The sequence below is a fragment of the Suillus fuscotomentosus genome (genome assembly GCF_016647785.1).
Source record: "Suillus fuscotomentosus strain FC203 chromosome Unknown F5891scaffold_77, whole genome shotgun sequence".
Taxonomy (NCBI): domain Eukaryota; kingdom Fungi; phylum Basidiomycota; class Agaricomycetes; order Boletales; family Suillaceae; genus Suillus; species Suillus fuscotomentosus.
Genome location: NW_024539589.1, coordinates 72,905 through 91,205, shown reverse-complemented (window position 1 = coordinate 91,205; position 18,301 = coordinate 72,905). Strand labels below are relative to the sequence as shown.

At 48.6% G+C, this 18,301-nt stretch overlaps 5 protein-coding genes across 5 annotated transcripts; 3 read left to right on the top strand and 2 right to left on the bottom strand.

Moving 5' to 3' along the window:
- Positions 1 to 280: 280 nt before the first annotated feature.
- On the top strand, positions 281 to 4,241 carry F5891DRAFT_1254950 (uncharacterized protein; the record flags this gene model as incomplete). The annotated part of the gene is made up of 11 exons (XM_041369970.1): positions 281 to 294; positions 340 to 473; positions 536 to 625; positions 686 to 1,089; positions 1,158 to 1,470; positions 1,547 to 1,707; positions 1,753 to 2,612; positions 2,713 to 2,935; positions 2,995 to 3,087; positions 3,485 to 3,872; positions 4,045 to 4,241. 11 exons carry the CDS (start codon positions 281 to 283, stop codon positions 4,239 to 4,241), a joined length of 2,877 nt encoding a protein of 958 aa, XP_041220189.1.
- Positions 4,242 to 7,301: 3,060 nt separating this feature from the next.
- On the top strand, positions 7,302 to 8,294 carry F5891DRAFT_1195053 (uncharacterized protein; the record flags this gene model as incomplete). The annotated part of the gene is made up of 2 exons (XM_041368046.1): positions 7,302 to 7,439; positions 8,145 to 8,294. 2 exons carry the CDS (start codon positions 7,302 to 7,304, stop codon positions 8,292 to 8,294), a joined length of 288 nt encoding a protein of 95 aa, XP_041220188.1.
- Positions 8,295 to 9,077: 783 nt separating this feature from the next.
- On the top strand, positions 9,078 to 10,781 carry F5891DRAFT_1195052 (glycoside hydrolase superfamily; the record flags this gene model as incomplete). The annotated part of the gene is made up of 8 exons (XM_041368045.1): positions 9,078 to 9,240; positions 9,290 to 9,406; positions 9,476 to 9,639; positions 9,685 to 9,817; positions 9,869 to 10,179; positions 10,232 to 10,352; positions 10,408 to 10,609; positions 10,643 to 10,781. The coding sequence occupies 8 exons, from the start codon at positions 9,078 to 9,080 to the stop codon at positions 10,779 to 10,781; spliced, it is 1,350 nt and encodes a 449-aa protein (XP_041220187.1).
- A 51-nt stretch (positions 10,782 to 10,832) lies between these two features.
- Positions 10,833 to 12,523, bottom strand: F5891DRAFT_984887 (uncharacterized protein; the record flags this gene model as incomplete). The annotated part of the gene is made up of 8 exons (XM_041377514.1): positions 10,833 to 10,945; positions 11,012 to 11,252; positions 11,301 to 11,673; positions 11,703 to 11,854; positions 11,903 to 11,937; positions 11,963 to 12,040; positions 12,066 to 12,288; positions 12,401 to 12,523. 8 exons carry the CDS (start codon positions 12,521 to 12,523, stop codon positions 10,833 to 10,835), a joined length of 1,338 nt encoding a protein of 445 aa, XP_041220186.1.
- A 3,060-nt stretch (positions 12,524 to 15,583) lies between these two features.
- On the bottom strand, positions 15,584 to 16,018 carry F5891DRAFT_961296 (uncharacterized protein; the record flags this gene model as incomplete). Its single annotated transcript, XM_041375806.1, has 1 exon — positions 15,584 to 16,018. The coding sequence occupies one exon, from the start codon at positions 16,016 to 16,018 to the stop codon at positions 15,584 to 15,586; it is 435 nt and encodes a 144-aa protein (XP_041220185.1).
- Between the last annotated feature and the right edge of the window lie 2,283 nt (positions 16,019 to 18,301).

Here is an 18,301-nt window from a genome sequence, read left to right as displayed (position 1 = left end):
GACCCCCAATCACCCACTGAACGCGATGAAGGATTTACCGACTACACTCATAAATGTGGCTGTGCGTACAGAATGAGGTTAAGACATTGTATTGACGTGGTGCCTAAGATTTCTTGCCTTGCAAATTTGACATGAGAAATCCATCACTCGCACATAGACTTGCATCAAATGGTGATATCAAAGGCCCTTGCTTGTTCCGACGAGCCTCTAGTAGCACTAATATTTGAATCTGACGGTTCAGAAATTTAAATCCAAACCCCCCAAAAAATCCACCATCATCATGTATGCTGCAGAGTTCACCACAAATGCTGACCAGCACTAGTATGCCAACTGTTTTAGTGGTCATCCTGGCACTGTACTTGCTATCACCTATATTGAGCACAAAGATCCGAGCAAGCCCGGTAAATGGCTTTGTGAAAAATGCAGCCGATACCAGCGCTCCAAGTTCACTACCAAGAAAATAAGTGATGCAGGTAAAATAATTGCTTGGCGTGCAGACTTTGTCACATTACAGTCTGACAATAATTTTCTTTAGTAATTCCAAATACCTCGAAGCATGGTTTCAGCCAGTCTGAATATGATGGTGCTGCAGTTCACAAGCAGACTGCAGAGGCGCAGCGTGGAAGTGAGTTGCCCAGTACAGTTGCATTTTATATTGAATACAAACCTTCAGTTATTTTTGTAGAATCCCAACTTCCTGTTCGTGCAGTGGGGCTTAGTGTATCATGTGGGATGCCTCCACCTGCATTCATCCCAGGTCCCGTTCACCCGAGGCGCGCCTCAGCAAATCATCAATTTGTTCCTTTACCCAACTGGCCTGCAGCTCCTGGCCCCTCAGACATCCGCCGTGCAAATCCATTAGGGCCCAACATATCTATTTATGGCCGGGACACTCAGTTTATTGTGTACTCAGACCTTCTTCGAACTCTGCCACTCAGGCCTGGTTATCAAGATGCACATAAAATTTATGAAGAGATGCGAGACCGGCTTGCTCGACAGGCCTATGCTTTGAGTGTTCCCGAAGTGGTATGTGTCAAGGCATACCTTGCAGTGATGATTCCACGGGCTAAAAAACCAACTCTAATATCTGTAAGTGTTGCTCTCTACAATTCCAAATTCAACTTCACCAACTTTGCTGAATCTTCTATAGGATATAGTCGAGTCGATCAGCAATATCCCTTACCTGTATTGGTGCCAATGACCTTAAAACTTCGGTGTATCTCACCCTACTTCCCATGTTCATCAAGTGGTCCATGGGTCTTACTTTTACGTTTGAAGAGGCACGTTTGCGTCTTGTTAGTAGTTTCGAGGAGATTCTTCCCCGTCCATCTGGAGAAGACATCAATGCCATAGCATCCCACTTCCTCAAGACCAGGAACACGAAGCAGCAGTTCAACGCTGGCAAGGGGATCGAACTTCACCTCATTATTCCACATACAAAGTTCCTTGCCGCTGAGCAAAGGCGAAATGGTGAGGAAGTAGCTGAGTCCAAGTCTCGCGATGTTCGTTTTCAACATGGACTATTGGTACCTTGCATGACTGACAGCATACATCAACCAGGATACACCTCGCGCAACAGCAGCAAGTTCATCTGACATCCAACATCTTTCAAGTCCTGCATTAGTACTATCTGCGGTGTCCCCATCAAAAAATTTGCAAAATGGCGTCCAATGTTCGCCTCACCCTGTCAAGCGCAAATTATCATCGGTCAGTCATTCTTTCGAACTCTAGTACCAGCCTTATGCTCATTAGCATCGCACACAGCCTCCTGTCCCATCCACGCCCCCTCGAAAGCCTCGGACCTTGGATGCTGCAGTATCTCCAGATGTTAGCGCACTTCGCCGTGCACTTCAAGCGCAAGCTATTCCCATATCCCAACCAAACTTACCCTTTCTCACTCTTCGCACGTTCAAGGCACTACTGCGGATAATCCCCCCAATATCACTCTCTGCTCTGATTACTGATCCAACCACTTCTGACATAGTAACAAATACTACTGCCCCCCCGATGCAGGCTACTCTTTTTTTCGATCCACGAAGCAAACCGAAGTATGGAGCATTCAAAGCAGCACAATTCGGCTTTCTAGACAAAGCTATCCTTGGACCGTCTGGATCTGATTCAACTCGCATCTGCTTAAAGCAGTGCTACTACCAGACCGACAAATCCAAGCGGTTTCCTTATCCCGATTCTCGGCAACTACAGCTGCTGCAGCCAGAGATTAGATGCAGCATATGGGCAGGAGCACTCATGGACCGGGTTCAGCAATATATTGCCACAGAACTAGTGACTCGCAGCACACCTCCCTTCAAGATTCCAAATATCCGCTTCGTGCATATTGCTCTTGCCACTATCGAGGACGCTGGTGTTACAAAAACATATCTAATTGAAGAGTTCATTGACGAGTCCACGCAAGGGAAATTCACAAAGTATATATCCAATGACTCGCCTTCCCCACTGCCACACCTTGATGCCAATTCAAGTGAAATTGCCCAGTACCTGTCATTTGCACAACACGTCCAATACATCAAGACCAAGAAACTTGCTTACGTTGCAGATTTTCAAGGCTCGTCTTTATTTTGGATATCTACACATAGCTTATTCGTTCTCGACAGGTGGAAGGAATCTTTTAACTGATCCTCAAATTATGACTTCTCCGTAAATCGACATCCCTACTACTATCCTTTTCAATGAGCGGCTGACAGCAATTATCAGTGATCTTTCCGGACACCTGTTCGCAGATGGCAACTTGGCATCTGCATTTTCATCTTTTGCGGAGAAACATCAGTGCAACATGTTTTGCGAATTTTTCAAATTGCCATGGGACTGGTCTCGTCCAATACCCCCATTGTTCCATAAGACACCAGAAGAAGTTGCTGACAGCGAGAGAGACTCAGAGTCTGATGACGAAAGTGATGACTTTGGTGAAAAGAGCATGGTTCTGGGAACTCGCGATGATATTTCAAAAGACTAGTTACTTTGGCATTCCTGTCGTAGACACACGGTCGGCAAACTACTTCTTTGAACGACCCCCCCTACTCTCGACTCAGCCCAGATCTGCTCCATGTCCTACAGCAGCTAGGACAGCAGGTGCATGCGTGTCCACAAATTTGGGAAGATAGTCCTGCAAGAAACTCAGGCCAAGAGTAGATGACAGTGAGTGCGGACGAAGACAGAGTTGGCACTGCCTCTGCCACATGGGCCTTTGAGGATGTCATACTAGGAACGACAGATAGTGAATTGGTGCTTCCTTCAAGAGACATAAGGGAAGAAGTCGGACGAAGGATGACATCCTTGGAAAGCTTTAGCTTCTCCGAAAAGGAAGATGTGCTGCGGAACCCAGATGTAGAGGTCTCCTGAAAGATAGAAACCGATGTGGGGTCTGGGTTGAATACTGACAAGGCGAAGTCTTTCAGAGAAGAGTGGAGTGATATTGCTGTCGACTCGGTCTTTGCTGGAATTGATTCGTGCGAGCGATTGATGACAGGGTAGAGGAGTGCCCAAAGGAATGGCGTTGAAGCGGCAGGACTGTCTATGGCGCAAGGAGCAGGGACAAGGACAGGAAGGCCTCCTGCGCGGAATGACGAGTTGCGTCCTCAGACTGGAGACTGTCTATGGCGCAAGGAGCAGGGACAAGGACAGGAAGTGTGACCTGACGCTGGTAGAAGCCGGTGGTGTAGGCGTTGGCGCTGGCGAAGTAGTGGGCGCAGTATGGGCGCGGGTGACGTGGCGCTCGCAAGTGGTGGTGACGCGCTGGGCCGTTCTATGGCGAGGCAGGCGTTGGCGCTGGCGAAGTAGTGGGCGCAGTATGGGCGCGGGTGACGTGGCGCTCGCAAGTGGTGGTGACGCGCTGGGCCGTTCTATGGCGAGGCCCGGTATGAGGCTGCTTACCTCCTCAACGAATCGTCTTGCTTCCACTTCCTCCCGCTGCTCATTTTCCTCTTCTCTCCTCATTCCTCCTTTCTCCTCCTCCCTTCTCTTCATCTCCTTGCCGTACTCGTTCCTCTTGCGTCCGTTCGTTGTCCGCGTCTGTTCGAGCCACGTCAGCATTCGCTGACGTGTGCTGGGCGTTCGCGCATAGTACCGGCGATGGTGGTTCGAATGGCGAGGGCGCGACAGAAGGTGCCAGTGACGTGGCGTTTGGTGGTTCGCATGGTGGTGGTGATGGGTGCCGGCTGAGGACACGCGTTAGCGTGTCTGATGGCGTCAAGATGGGTGGCGCGTGTGCTGACGAAAAGGAGTGAACGAAGGAACAAGAGCGTGATGGACTTACCAATGATTCAACCGGGCCATCAAGCTTAGGGTTAGGGTTGGGAGTTTGCACCTGCACGAATTTTGGGGGGGCAAGTTGGAGAACTTGTACGTCTCACAGTACTAGTACAACTTGCTACTCCCGAACCATTGGCGTCCGTGCCAGCTTCCAAGCCGCACTGTATGTATCGCCTCCAGTTCGGAGCTGAACAAGTCGTACATTCATACATGTACATAGATGGTACTAAGTCTTTTCGCCAGTCCCAGCGGAGTTTAAAGCTTCCGTGGGAGATTTAGCTTGAGTTGGACTCACCTCGACAGCGGCAGCACTACAGTGGAGAGATGCTGACAACCTTAATGTATTACTAAAAGTATATCTAGGCATTTCTGCTACAGTCTCTTCTGCTGTCAGACTCAGACTCAGAATCCGTGAACTCTGCGAACTCTGGTTGATCTTCATCATCCTGATCCTCCCCTTGTGATCCCCAGTCCTGAACACCGTGAAGTGCTTGTGTTGGCGGGTTCACCATGCCTCCCATATACTGATAGCCAGCCGGTCCTACTAAGCCAGCATTTTGAGGGAGGTCCTGCAAGCTCGGAAGCAATAGAACATCATCATCTTCAGGTTCCGTAACTCCCTGTGAAAGCAGGACTGTCAGGTCATCTTCACCTTCAATTGCAAGGAACTGCGCCAGTAACATCTGATATACATTCCAGAACGAATCCGACGATACTTGCGGTTTGCCGAGTGAGGTATAGAGATATTGTGCGCGTTGCTCAAATGAAGGTGGGACAAGATCGAAGACAGGATGATCAGAGGGAGCATAAATTGCTTCGACCTCATCAAAGAGCGCACTTGGCACTGGAACCTTGAGAAGAGTAAGTAGTGTTGAGCTGCAGTCATGGACGACATACTTTGAAGTCAAGTGAATTGAATTCGTGAGGTTTCGCACGAATGATTGCTGGAATGCCGTGAGGAAGAATCTTATTTTTGTCCCTGCGGGGAGCGTTATGGTTTCTACGATGAGCCCATGCATCAAGCTCAGCCTGGAGCCATGGAATTGCAAGCCAGCGGAACACGTAGCTAGATAGTAGATGGAGATTGTCAGTGAATACATATGCAAGGAAGTGATGCATACTTTTGCAGAGTGTTGTGAATGTCATATAGTCCCCTAGTGACACCTTCCTCCAGGATATTCTCGAAACCTGGAGCAAAGTCCCTGCGAAGCACAGACCACATGATTTCGGGCTTGATGTTCTGGTGCTTTCGCATCCAGCGGTGCTGAAGTGTTCCGTTGAGTGCTGGATCTAGGCGGTGCCGAATCATTGTTTGTGCATTGGCAACAGCAAAATTTTCGGAGCCTGGATCGCTCTGAGTGATCAAAGGTACAGCTGAGATCACAAAAAAAAAGACATGATCAATGTCCGATCAATGTGAGGGGCTTGGTGACATACCTCCAAGTTTTCGGCAACAGTCAAGGTAGTATTTAGCAATAAGGCGTGGATTCTTGTTGGTCCACCAAACTTTCAGCCAATTAATCCAGCCGGTGAATGGATCGAGGCTGATATGCAGCCATAGCCCAAAGCGCAGCCATTTGTCATGCTGGTGTTGGGGCCAGACATCATTAACCCCCGCACACCAAAAACGCCTCCGTTTGAGACGTCCACGACGCCTAGCTTCCACAGCAGTTGGCTCTGTGATCTTGAGAAGCTTGGCAATCAGTTCGCTGTTCAAACATTAATTTATAGTGAACAGTACTAGCAAGTAGACAGCAACTCACCGGGGTACGTGAAAGCTGAACTGCTGGCGCAGGTCTCGTCTGATGGCCTCGGCACCTCGGTGGGGAAATCGTTGTCGAATCTCCCGGACATGCTGTTCAATGGACTCGAGAGTATGTTGTTGTTGCCTGGTCCGTTTCCAGCCCCAGCTATTTCGCATCCGACGAAAGCTGACAACGCTAGCATGATAAATTAGTTGAAGTAGTTGCACTGGACATATGTAAGACACGAACCTGAGTCCATATTCCTCCTGGTCATAGTGGTCTTTGAGGTGGTGCACGATGTCAACATCACTCATGTTGAGCTTGAAATAAAACTGAGCCAGATCTTGTATTTCCCTGGCAGGAGCTATGCTCGCTCAAAAATAAGTGAAACTGGCAGTGATTCAGGCTTAACACTCACGACATGGCTTATGCTGGTTGGTGCGCCGAGAACGATCAGTCATAATGTTGGGAGCACAATCCTGCACTCGTCAACTTGAACGTTCGAGTTGTTTTGAATTCCGTCACAGATTGCGCTGTCATTGCATTAAGGTACGATCAGCACCTGATTTACTATCTGTAACCATTGGAGGACTCATAATTTGACAAGCAATACATCTTGAATATATCACTAGAAACATTAATATTAAGTCTCTCTCAAGCAGTGGTTGGGGGTCTGACAGGTAAAAGCCAAACAAACACGCTTAGCGAAGCTGTTACGAAGCTGATCACTCCCGCTTTCCATACGAATCTACCGCGACGGAACCAGCAGTATTTCTTGCAAAAATCTATGTGATGATATCGACAGTAATGAATCCGAGGATGACTGCCGTCCTCGCAGCGGAATTCGAAGGTGCGTCCTACACGATACAGGCATTGAAACGCGATCTATACCTCGAGGTTCGTAGTCTCGATTCTCAATTCTCAATTTTTTTGGTCCCATCTTCGTCTTTCGCCCAGCTCCAGAGTAATGAAATCGAGATCATCGATGGTATCCATCACGACGTGTAGGAGATTGCGTTGCGGTGCAAACCTGTTCAAGTCGATGGAGGTGCGTTTCATCCTGTAAGGAGGGTCTGTAGTCGTCGCGTTAGCAAGCAATATATAACGCGTGATCCCACGCACCAATGGCGACGCGAACGAGGCGTTACCGTTCTCTACGGTCGCATGACCACTGACATCGTGTCAGAGACTCCTAGCAGCGCAGTTTATTGCAGGGGACAGCATCGTCGACGATTTTGTTTGAACTGAGTCCCGACTCCCCGATCAGTCGGACCAAGTCTGTGACTCCCTATGGACAAGACGGTTGTTGGCGTAAAACGTGATGAGAAACGTGAGGTTGAGCTGTTTGGCGAGCCACGAGATCAAGGCTTCGTGAAGGGTGGACGTGATCTGGACTTGGAGCGCGTCTTCAAAGTGGCTGAATCTGCGGTTTGATGACGATCAGCGCGACTCGTCGTCAGAAATTGGGATGACGCGATCCTGCTGCGTCGGTTTCGTGAATACGACTTCCAAACGCATGACTAGCGTTCGGTTGAGCGTGGAACGTCGGATGAGCAAGGATCTCCCTCGTCCGTACTTCGACGAAGCTTGGCTTGCGAGAAAATCAACGTTCGAGACAAAGGTTCGAAATACTCGGGCGTTCGTACCTTGTCGAAAACGCGAAACGATACAGACCGGAGTCCCAGAGCCACGAGTCAAGTTACATCAGAGCAAACCCTCCTAGGGACTTGGACAGTTTTATCGGCAGGTAAGTTTTGATCCCAATCGCAAAGCTAGCCTGAGTACAGCACTGACTCATCATGATGGCGTGTTGGTCGCTGATCCCACCAAAATTATAACTCCGACTTTAGGTAAGCCTTCAGCTACAGGACTCAGGTAGTACTAGTAGTACTAGTGTTCCCTGCTTCACAGTGCGTTATGCGATTCTTCTGCTGCGCCTGGGACTGTCAGCTCGCTAGGACCAAGACCGCGCGTCTGATCCTTCTCGCAGAATGACTCGTATCGTTGGTCTCCGTGCAGTGACGACGAGACGTCACCCGCAATTCAACGCGATCAGACCAGAAATCGCAAGCCCTTAGCCGTCGTCGCAATGCGGCCGGGACGATTCCTAGCGTGAATCTGAATTCGCGCCAGAACCGCATCGAGAGGTGGAGAGTCGGGGAAGCAACCAGTGACCAAGGTGGGTTTTCCCCGCGATCCGCTTCATCTGCACCATCCATTCCGCCTCTGACATGCGCAGACGCTGCTCGGCGCGATCTCCAATTTGGTGTTTTAGTTCAGTGATCGCGCTCGTCGAAGGAGCTCGATGTTTTTCACCTCCATTTAATATCTATGTACTCTCATCAATCTATGTTTCTCCTTCAAACCACCTGCATGCGTGACTGCGCTGTGATATATTCATGTGCCTCAACGCCTAGCAACTCTACATCGAAGTAACGACGAAATACCGACAACAAGAAATCACGACAGCGAGGGCCTGTGGGTCTTCATGCAATCCAAAACAGCTTCCACGCAATTCTGAACGCCCCGGATGTGCTGACCCTCCAACGCTCTTTTGACGCATCGTCTTGACAACTTCGTTTGGCTGACTGGAATAGGTAAAAATTCTTCATCAAATCCATGACCGAGGTGTCGTTCACCGCGATATCAAGCCTGGAAACATCCTACTCCCGATTAATGGGGAGTTACAACCTCACTTGCTAAGCGCTACCGCGACGAGACCGGAAAACATAAACCGGAATCTGGAGAGTGCGCCGAAGGCACGTTGCCGTATATGAGCATCCACGTTCACTCCCATACAGGTGAGTTTACCTGTATAACACGTTTTGATCACGTTATAGTTGCCGAGACGACGTAATATCCTTGGCGTATACGCTGATCCACTTAGCGAAAGGATCGCTCCCGTGGTGTGGACTCTCCTCAGCAGAGTGCGAGGAAATGAAACTAGAACTTCGGTCGTTGGCAATCACCCCTGCTCCACTCGGATTGTTTCTAGAACATGCTGAGGACCTAGGGTATTTGCAGCTTTTGTTTGACTCCGTTGGCGGCTGACTCTGGTTGACAGTTATGCAGAGGATCCTAGACCGTCTTTCAAAGGACTCTGCTCAGCCGCAACGCAAAGACGACTGGTTAAGAGCAGCTGCAATAGAGGACATCTCAGAGCAACGCGCGGCCTGGATGGCAGATGTCCTTGTAGCTGCTGTATCACCCCAATACCCAGACAAACTCGGTCAGTGTCCTTCATTTCCGCACTGTTGCACGTGCTGATAAGTCTGTAGTATCAAGCGCGAGATTGGCCATCTTTGCCATGATGAGCACCGACCGCCAAAGACTGGTGGGAAGCAGAGTTCCGATGCTGTTCCAGCTGCTTCGTCAAATAGCGCTGATCCTGCAAGGTCGATGACTCGTGGAATACATTTCCATGTCTACTCACAAGCGTGCGTTCCTCCGATTAAACTTGTCAGGTGCATTTGACACCATGCAACCCGGCCCATCGAACACCTTTACCACGATGTCCCTTTTCACGTCCATCTGTCATTACAGAGGCAGCGACCTCAGGCTGAACAAAGCAGCGAACCAGTTTGTGTTGTTAACTTTTCAAATTCCTAGTGCACTCGCCCGGATAATTGTTGGTTGCTTTGCTCAGAATCGTCACAAGGAACCTCTATAGTAGCAGTGTGCGCTGGTGATTCAAGAGGTTCCACCATTTCGCGAACGTATGCCTCACCACCCTGCTTCTGATTTCATGACCTCTGCAGAAATTGCTAATAAACTACCGAAGGACTTCATATGGGGATTCGCTACTGGTACGTTTCACCATTTTTACCGCTGCCATCATACATTGACGTGTTTTACAGCGAGTTTCCAGATCGAAGGATCTGCTAATGTCGATGGACGCGGGAAGTCAATCTGTGACGACTTCTCCAAGCAACCTGGAAAGACAATGGACGGCCGAGACGGAGATGTGGCCACTGATTCATACAGGCTCTGGAAGGAGGAAATTGCACTGCTTGCTCAGTATGGCGTCAAGTCCTGCCGATTTTCCTTATCTTGGTCTCGTATCATCCTCCTCGGTGGCCGCAACGACCCCGTTAATCCTAAGGGTATAGCCTTGTACTCCAATTTCATCAATGCACTGCTGGAACATCACATAATCCCATTTGTTGTTGTATGTAGAGCATCCGCGCTTCCTTCAGCACGTTCTCACTACGTTTTCTCAGACTCTATACCACTGGGACCTTCCCCAGGCCCTGCATGGCAGATATGGCGGGTGGTCAAACAAGGACCAGATAGTTCAGGACTATGTCCGCTATGCTAAGGCGAGTTGTCCTGTAATTTTGCGTATAGTTTGAAATAAGCAAAAACATGGCTGCTAGGTCTGCTTCCAGGCTTTCAGAGACCGAGTCAAGCACTGGTGTGTGTGCTTCAGGTATTCGGTCACCATGCGTCTTTAGGCTGACAGTGAACGAGCCATGGTGTGTCTCAATTCTTGGGTATGGAAGGGGCGTCTTCGCGCCAGGACGATCAAGTGACCGAGGAAGATCACCAAAGGCGACTCCTCCACCGAACCGTGGATGTGCATCTACTACTCATTGTCTGTACGCAATCGGCTTGTTGATTTCACCCCACAGAGTCGGCCACAGCGTCATTTTATCGCACGCATATGCAATCAAGCTTTATCGCGAGGAGTTCAAGGCCGTGCAGGGTGGCCAGATCGGAATCACGCTCAATGGTGACTGGGCCATGCCATACAATGATAGCCCACACTGAGTAGGCACAATTTTTGGTTTGCTCGGATATTGACAACACGCGTCTGTGCTTTCAGATGTGGAGGCGGCACAGCACGCCCTTGACGTCGCTATCGGTAAGTTTGGCCCCTGTCTGTAGCATCCAGTTTGCGCTGACGAACGGTTGATAGGATGGTTCGCTGTAAGCTTCAAGTCATATGCTCTGTCGAGTCGTCAAATCAAACATATGTTATTCGCCAGGACCCGATCTACCTTGGTCATTACCCGAAATACATGAAACAGATGCTTTTGACCACCTGGGCTTGTGAGTATCGACCCATTGGTCGATGATGATCACCACCTTGTGGTACTCATCGTCGTCGGCAAGTTCGGACGTCGCCAACCCTGCCGAGGACTTCGAGGACGTATCTGTTGGTTTTGGTTTGATCGAGTCGCGCTTCTTCGTCGCCAACCATGGGGTCGAAGAGGACTGGTCCGTCGCTGATGTCTCAATCTGGAAATGTCAGCAGCAGCATTGAAGGACGCGACAGGTAGAACCTACGGCATTGTGCACCACTAGCTTGGTATAAGATTTGAGGAGGACGGGCCCATCAACTAACTCCCCCCTCACCTCGAATTCCCTCGAATCTGAGCGGGCAGTTTCTCTCCGTGTCAAGGGGATACTCCCATGGGACATCTGGATAGCAATGTCATGCTCGATATCCTGGAGCAAGCAGCTCTCGTTGAGCAGCGGCAAGACCGCTGAAACCACCTCTCCGATGGTAGTCTTGCCTGTTTCGTCAACGACGACTTCAGTGCCCTCGATTAGGGAGACCCGACCCCATCGGAGTCGTCGTTTATTCTCAAATGCAGGACCAAGCGTGCCTTTGAGGGCTCGAGGGACGAATCCATCGCTGCGTCTATTACTTTTTGGGCTATGACACAGAATTTGTCTGTCGGATACAGAGTTATCGACGGAAACGCCTGTCTGGCGTTCTTTTTGAACGTCGCAAAGTTGTGCCCGGCTTTATTGCCATTTAAGACATCTTTCGCCTGTTGCAGGAGACCAACGATACGAGTCATTCTGCGAGAAGGATCAGACGCGCGGTCTTGGTCCTAGCGAGCTGACAGTCCCAGGCGCAGCAGAAGAATCGCATAACGCACTGTGAAGCAGGGAACACTAGTACTACTAGTACTACCTGAGTCCTGTAGCTGAAGGCTTACCTAAAGTCGGAGTTATAATTTTGGTGGGATCAGCGACCAACACGCCATCATGATGAGTCAGTGCTGTACTCAGGCTAGCTTTGCGATTGGGATCAAAACTTACCTGCCGATAAAACTGTCCAAGTCCCTAGGAGGGTTTGCTCTGATGTAACTTGACTCGTGGCTCTGGGACTCCGGTCTGTATCGTTTCGCGTTTTCGACAAGGTACGAACGCCCGAGTATTTCGAACCTTTGTCTCGAACGTTGATTTTCTCGCAAGCCAAGCTTCGTCGAAGTACGGACGAGGGAGATCCTTGCTCATCCGACGTTCCACGCTCAACCGAACGCTAGTCATGCAGTTTGGAAGTCGTATTCACGAAACCGACGCAGCAGGATCGCGTCATCCCAATTTCTGACGACGAGTCGCGCTGATCGTCATCAAACCGCAGATTCAGCCACTTTGAAGATGCGCTCCAAGTCCAGATCACGTCCACCCTTCACGAAGCCTTGATCTCGTGGCTCGCCAAACAGCTCAACCTCACGTTTCTCATCACGTTTTACGCCAACAACCGTCTTGTCCATAGGGAGTCACAGACTTGGTCCGACTGATCGGGGAGTCGGGACTCAGTTCAAACAAAATCGTCGACGATGCTGTCCCCTGCAATAAACTGCGCTGCTAGGAGTCTCTGACACGATGTCAGTGGTCATGCGACCGTAGAGAACGGTAACGCCTCGTTCGCGTCGCCATTGGTGCGTGGGATCACGCGTTATATATTGCTTGCTAACGCGACGACTACAGACCCTCCTTACAGGATGAAACGCACCTCCATCGACTTGAACAGGTTTGCACCGCAACGCAATCTCCTACACGTCGTGATGGATACCATCGATGATCTCGATTTCATTACTCTGGAGCTGGGCGAAAGACGAAGATGGGACCAAAAAAATTGAGAATTGAGAATCGAGACTACGAACCTCGAGGTCTAGATCGCGTTTCAATGCCTGTATCGTGTAGGACGCACCTTCGAATTCCACTGCGTTACAGGACGAACTGCGTCTCCACGGGGAGGATGCTACATACGATTCAATACAGGCGAGTGAGCTACCTGTCACGGAGTACCTTCGTCCATTCATATCAGCGCATCATTTCAGTACGAGGTGAGAGAGATCGCCAAGAACAACGGTCTCCGACTCGATGCCATGATTCGGTTTCAGTCGCCGTTGGTCTTGGCTTCTATAACCGTGAAGGTACGGTTTTCGCAAAACATTTGACATTTGACATGGATATATGCGCTGATATCGACCACTAGGCCATGTCGCGAATACCGCATCTCACCAAGTTCGAGCACGGCTGGCCCGTGAAAGAGCTTATCCAGCAATATTTGCAAAACCATTGCGACTACGTGAAACGGAAGGGACGCGACAAATCGAAACCAAAGGTCGTCTTTCATCGTCTTTACTACGTCCTGCATTTAACTCGAGTCACGGAAGGCAGCGGCAGGTCGCACAAAACAACCTGTTCCCGCAGACTTTGGCGAGTCGCAAGAGAGTGGTGAAAATACTGAGGACGGTCGAGATCATTTCAGACGATGGGTCGATGATTACTTGAGCGAGTCGTGCCCAGATCGCCATCTAGCTACGCTGACATTCCCTTCCTTTTAGCCAGAAAGTGCCAACCAGAGGGAAACACCATCGTGCCATACCCATCGTCAAACACGTCGCATTCCGAGTCGACGGAATCTGACCTCGACGACTCGTCGAGCTTTCTACAGGAGACCGAATCATCTCAAGATGTAGTTCGCCATGGCGTTTGAATCCGCGCTCGAACCATTCGCTGACGCATGTATCCTCATCCAGATCTCGCACTGGCAGGCTCAGGATGCTTCAGAACACTCGCCAAACGAGGAAGAATTTCGTGCGACTTCTCCGGTATCTGAGCTGACCATGGAGGAATGCTTGGACTGCGACCTGGAATCCCTACGATTAGATGCTCTGGACTCCTGTATCATTTGCTACACAGTATTTGATGCTTGCAGATCTCGTCGTGCCTCTGGTCGGGCCACGCCCGCTATAAGACACCCGTCGAAGGGAGAAACCAATTCCTGCTTGACGTCTACTCTCTCAAGTCGCGCATATAGTCGCGACTCACCGTTTAAAATCCAAAATCCCGTTTCACCCGGGTCGCCGTCTCTTTCAATGTCCCCGCGGATGGTGCCACGTCGACCAGTCCTCTTCCCCGGCAGGGAGCCAGCACTAAAGCTAAAATCATCGACGCCCATCGAGATGGAACGAACGAACGTGCTCGTCGACTGACCGTTCGAATCCTGTCACTCATACGTTAATGCCGTTGGAGACGAAGATCCGGAAGCTCGATCCTTAGCTGCCACAGAGCTCGTATCCGCATGTGCATGGTTTCTGTGATATTAACCAGCGGTTTTCCCAGTGTCATGTCGATCCGATTACAGTGTTTATGATACTGAATAGAAAGTGTGCCGACTTGTTGCGCTGCCCAGTCACGATTGCAATGAGTCACTGCAGAACGACTATCTTCCTTCGGGAGCCTAGGCTTGACCTCATTTCAGTGTCTCGTCCGTTCAGTATTTTCGACGCTAGAAAACGACAGTTCCAGCCCTTCAAATACTGAATTTTGTGCTTCCCAGTCGCGACGTCCACTGCGGCCCCGAGATAATACGAAAGACTTTAAAAAAGTCAGTGTTCTGAATGTCGACTCGCGAGGTATCCGTTGCTTGCTTTGATCAACCAGTGCCTTCTCCTGTCTGATTTCAGATCAGTATTTTTGACACTGAAAAGGACACTGAAAAGACACTGAAAATACTGCTCTGAATATGCAATGATACAGTGGAATCAGACTGAGCTCGTAGATGAAGATTGCTGACACTGCAAAAGACTAACAGTTGTCTCAAATGCTGCTTGACTCAGGAGGTATTAGTTGCTTGTTTTGATCAATCAGTGCCTTCCCCCATCTGATCTCGGATCAGTGTTTTCGACACTGAACATTTTTACTTGAATATGTGATGATGTGGTGAACTGAGCTAGTAGAAGAACACTGTCGACTCTGCGAAAAACTAAAAGTCAGTGTTCTGAACTGTTGTCTCAAATGCTGCTTGACTCATGAGGTGTCCATTGCTTGCTTTGATCGATCAGTGCCTTCTCCCATCTGATTTCAGATCAGTATTTTCGACATTGAAAAGACACTGAAAATTTTGCTCTGAATATGTGATGATACAGTGAATTCAAACTGAGCTCTTAGAAAAAGATCGCTGACCCTGCAAAAGACAAAAAGTCAGTGTTCTAAACCGTTTTGTCTCAAATGCTGCTTGACTCATGAGGTGTCCATTGCTTGCTTTGATCGATCAGTGCCTTCTCCCATCCAATCTCGGATCAGTATTTTCAACACCTAAAAGACACTGAAAATTTTCCTCTGAATACGCAATGATACAGCATCAGTAAAACACCTGGTTCCTTACCTTACTTATTCTTGTCTTTCTTTCGTCGAGATGAGTATAGGACTTCTTGCTTCTTGCTTTTTGTCCTTTTTCCTTACTACTGAAAGCACATTAAGGGAAACAGGAGTGAAATCAAATTAAGCATAATAAGTACATTGTATTGAAAATTGAGAGTTTAGGACACGATTTCAAATGTGCGGTGATCAGCATATTTGTTAACATAAAATTTTCGGAAGGAATCATAGGTTTGGTAGTGCCAGAGGTTGAGGGAAATGAATTGGCTACCATAGACGGGAATAAGGTGAGAGGCGTGGTAGATTGAGTCAACATGAATGATAGATATGTTGGGGGCATGATTGGCATGGTGAGCAGGCTGCACCACCCACATCCCTGTATCTTCATCAGGTGAATCTCCGAGGGTGTCAAACCATCGCACAACTGCACTTGGATATGTCTCAGTCCTGTAAGTAAAAGAGAAAAAGGTCAGTACTCGAGCAACATCCATACCCCTCATTTCGTCAAGGTCCGGATTCACGTTAACAAAGATACAGTCATAACATGGGTGCTCCTTTCTCCATGCTGGACATGCATGAATGTGCTCGTGGCACATACCACCAATGCCGCTGTGATCACTGGGGGAAAAAAACCTTGAGCATGCTGAATTAAAAATATTGATTTTGTCGTATTGGGGACAGGTCGCAAGAGGAACTTCTGAAGGATCGCGTTGGTCATTTGGATTGAGCTGGGCAAAAAGGAAGCAGGACATCATATGTGGGAGTTGGGGAATCAACGACTGTGCGTGCATGGTTGTGTTCTGATACAGTATGATATTAGCTAGTGAGAATAAACAATGATGATAATGAAAGAACATACAGGCTGTCTTCACCAATTCCACATGTGCTTGGATGACAGTCAGGCCAGTGTCAACTTCGACATCCCCGACATCCCAGTCTTCCCACACACCCACCTCACACTCAGCATTAGGTGGCAAAAGATTTCCAGGCTGGTCATTTGCAATTTGGATTTCTTCTGTTGTAGGGTTAGTTGCAGCACATCAAATGTAACACTTTTAGACTTACGTAGTGCATTGATAGCTGCCGCAAGACATGTCCCGCTGAGCATGCCACAATTTGTAAAGTCAGCCCGTTGTAGAGACTCATGCATCTCTGGGCTTAGAAACTCGACTTCACTCACCTTCCTAACAACATTCAGCTCTTATCCCAGGATTAGTCTTGCGCATGTGCGCCCCTTTTGCTTTGCAGGTATCTAGCACATGCTCCACACGCATCTCGCCCTACTCGTCCATCCATTCATCCATCCATCATTCCCTGGAGTCCATTGGTGCGTTCTCATGTTATTCTCGACAGAACGTGGGTCTTTGGCTTTTCATTGTGTAGTTTCAACATATCTCTGAGCGTCTTACACGCTTTTGCGCTACACATGGCAGTAGGACCCTTATTACATATTTTCATAGTTATATTTAGCTTGTGTGGTTCGCACTTTCAGTCCTATGTGCCTAGCAGATGTGTTGTTGGTGGCACATATGTTGATGAACGGGAATACAAATTTCTGCAAAGACGTCAGTACAAACAACCTCAGCAGATGAATCCGGGTGATGCCAAACTCACCTCAGCTTCCCAGATGATGTGTTGGATGAATTTCCATTGGAACACATCAGCAAACTACTAATTTGGCGACAAGTTTCACACGAGTCACAAGTGCACACAGATCCACACAAGGTCTCACAGACATCACAGACATCACAAGGGTCACAAGGATAGCACTGGTAAACATTGAAAAATAGTGCAGGAGGAGTACATGAAAACAGTATATACTAGTATGTAGTGCATAAATCAAGCACTACTGGTTATATCACATGTGAAATATGGATCAATATTCATTAACAATATGATAGTATGGCCGAACCTAACTTACAGCGCACTCAGGCTGTACCACGTTGAGGACTTGAACCCACAAATGTCGGAATACCACTTTTTTCCCTCTCAATATGCATACGCCCTACGTTGAGGTTGGCTGTTAATACACGCATATTTGCAGCTTCAACATGACGGCGGTAGAGGTCCACAAGTACCATATGATGCTCCAAGGTGCAATCCGCCAGGGCTTTTTGAGCCTGGCACACTTTGCGTCTTGATTTAGCTGCCTCGAGGGCCAGGTTGGAGTGGTCATCCTCTTCATCGGCTTGGTAAAATGAGGCACAACTCGAATCAAACTCCTGACAATGGCAGATAAGAAAGTGCAGAAAAAATTAGAGCACAGATTAACTCACAAGCTGCAGTCCTCCTGGAAAGCTGTTCTCCTCTTTGATTAAGCATGCTGATCGAGATGGTGAATGATTCAGTGCAGGATCTTCAATTCAGCTGAGGGTGCAGCTGATATAAATGTTGAAGGGATGAAGATATGGGTGCAATATGTTCATCCCTTAGGGGAAGCGGAGAAAGCTGGTATCCACAGGTGACAACTCTAGGGGGAATGCGTGAAGCGCGCTGTAGAGACTCGATCCTGAGTAGCCTCACAATGGCCCATATTGTGATGTAGGTCAAGTCTACAATACTACGCATACAATGCGACACTTGCGCAATAAACACGACGTTCGCGCGATGCGCATGACTTAGGCAACACAAATGCGACATAGGCAACACTTGCGCGCGCCTAAGCGCCCTATGGTGCCTGACTTCCCAGAGTGTTTTCCCATGTCCAACCAAGTTCCCAGGTATGCATTTCTCCATTTATCATTTATTCCATTATCGTACCATGTTTATTTTCACTTTACACTTTATCTCTCAACCATTACCTTCTACCATCATCTCACTACTACAAGTTTTTTATTATGTTTTGAATAAATCATTGCAAGCCCTAGTAGCAGTTAGCT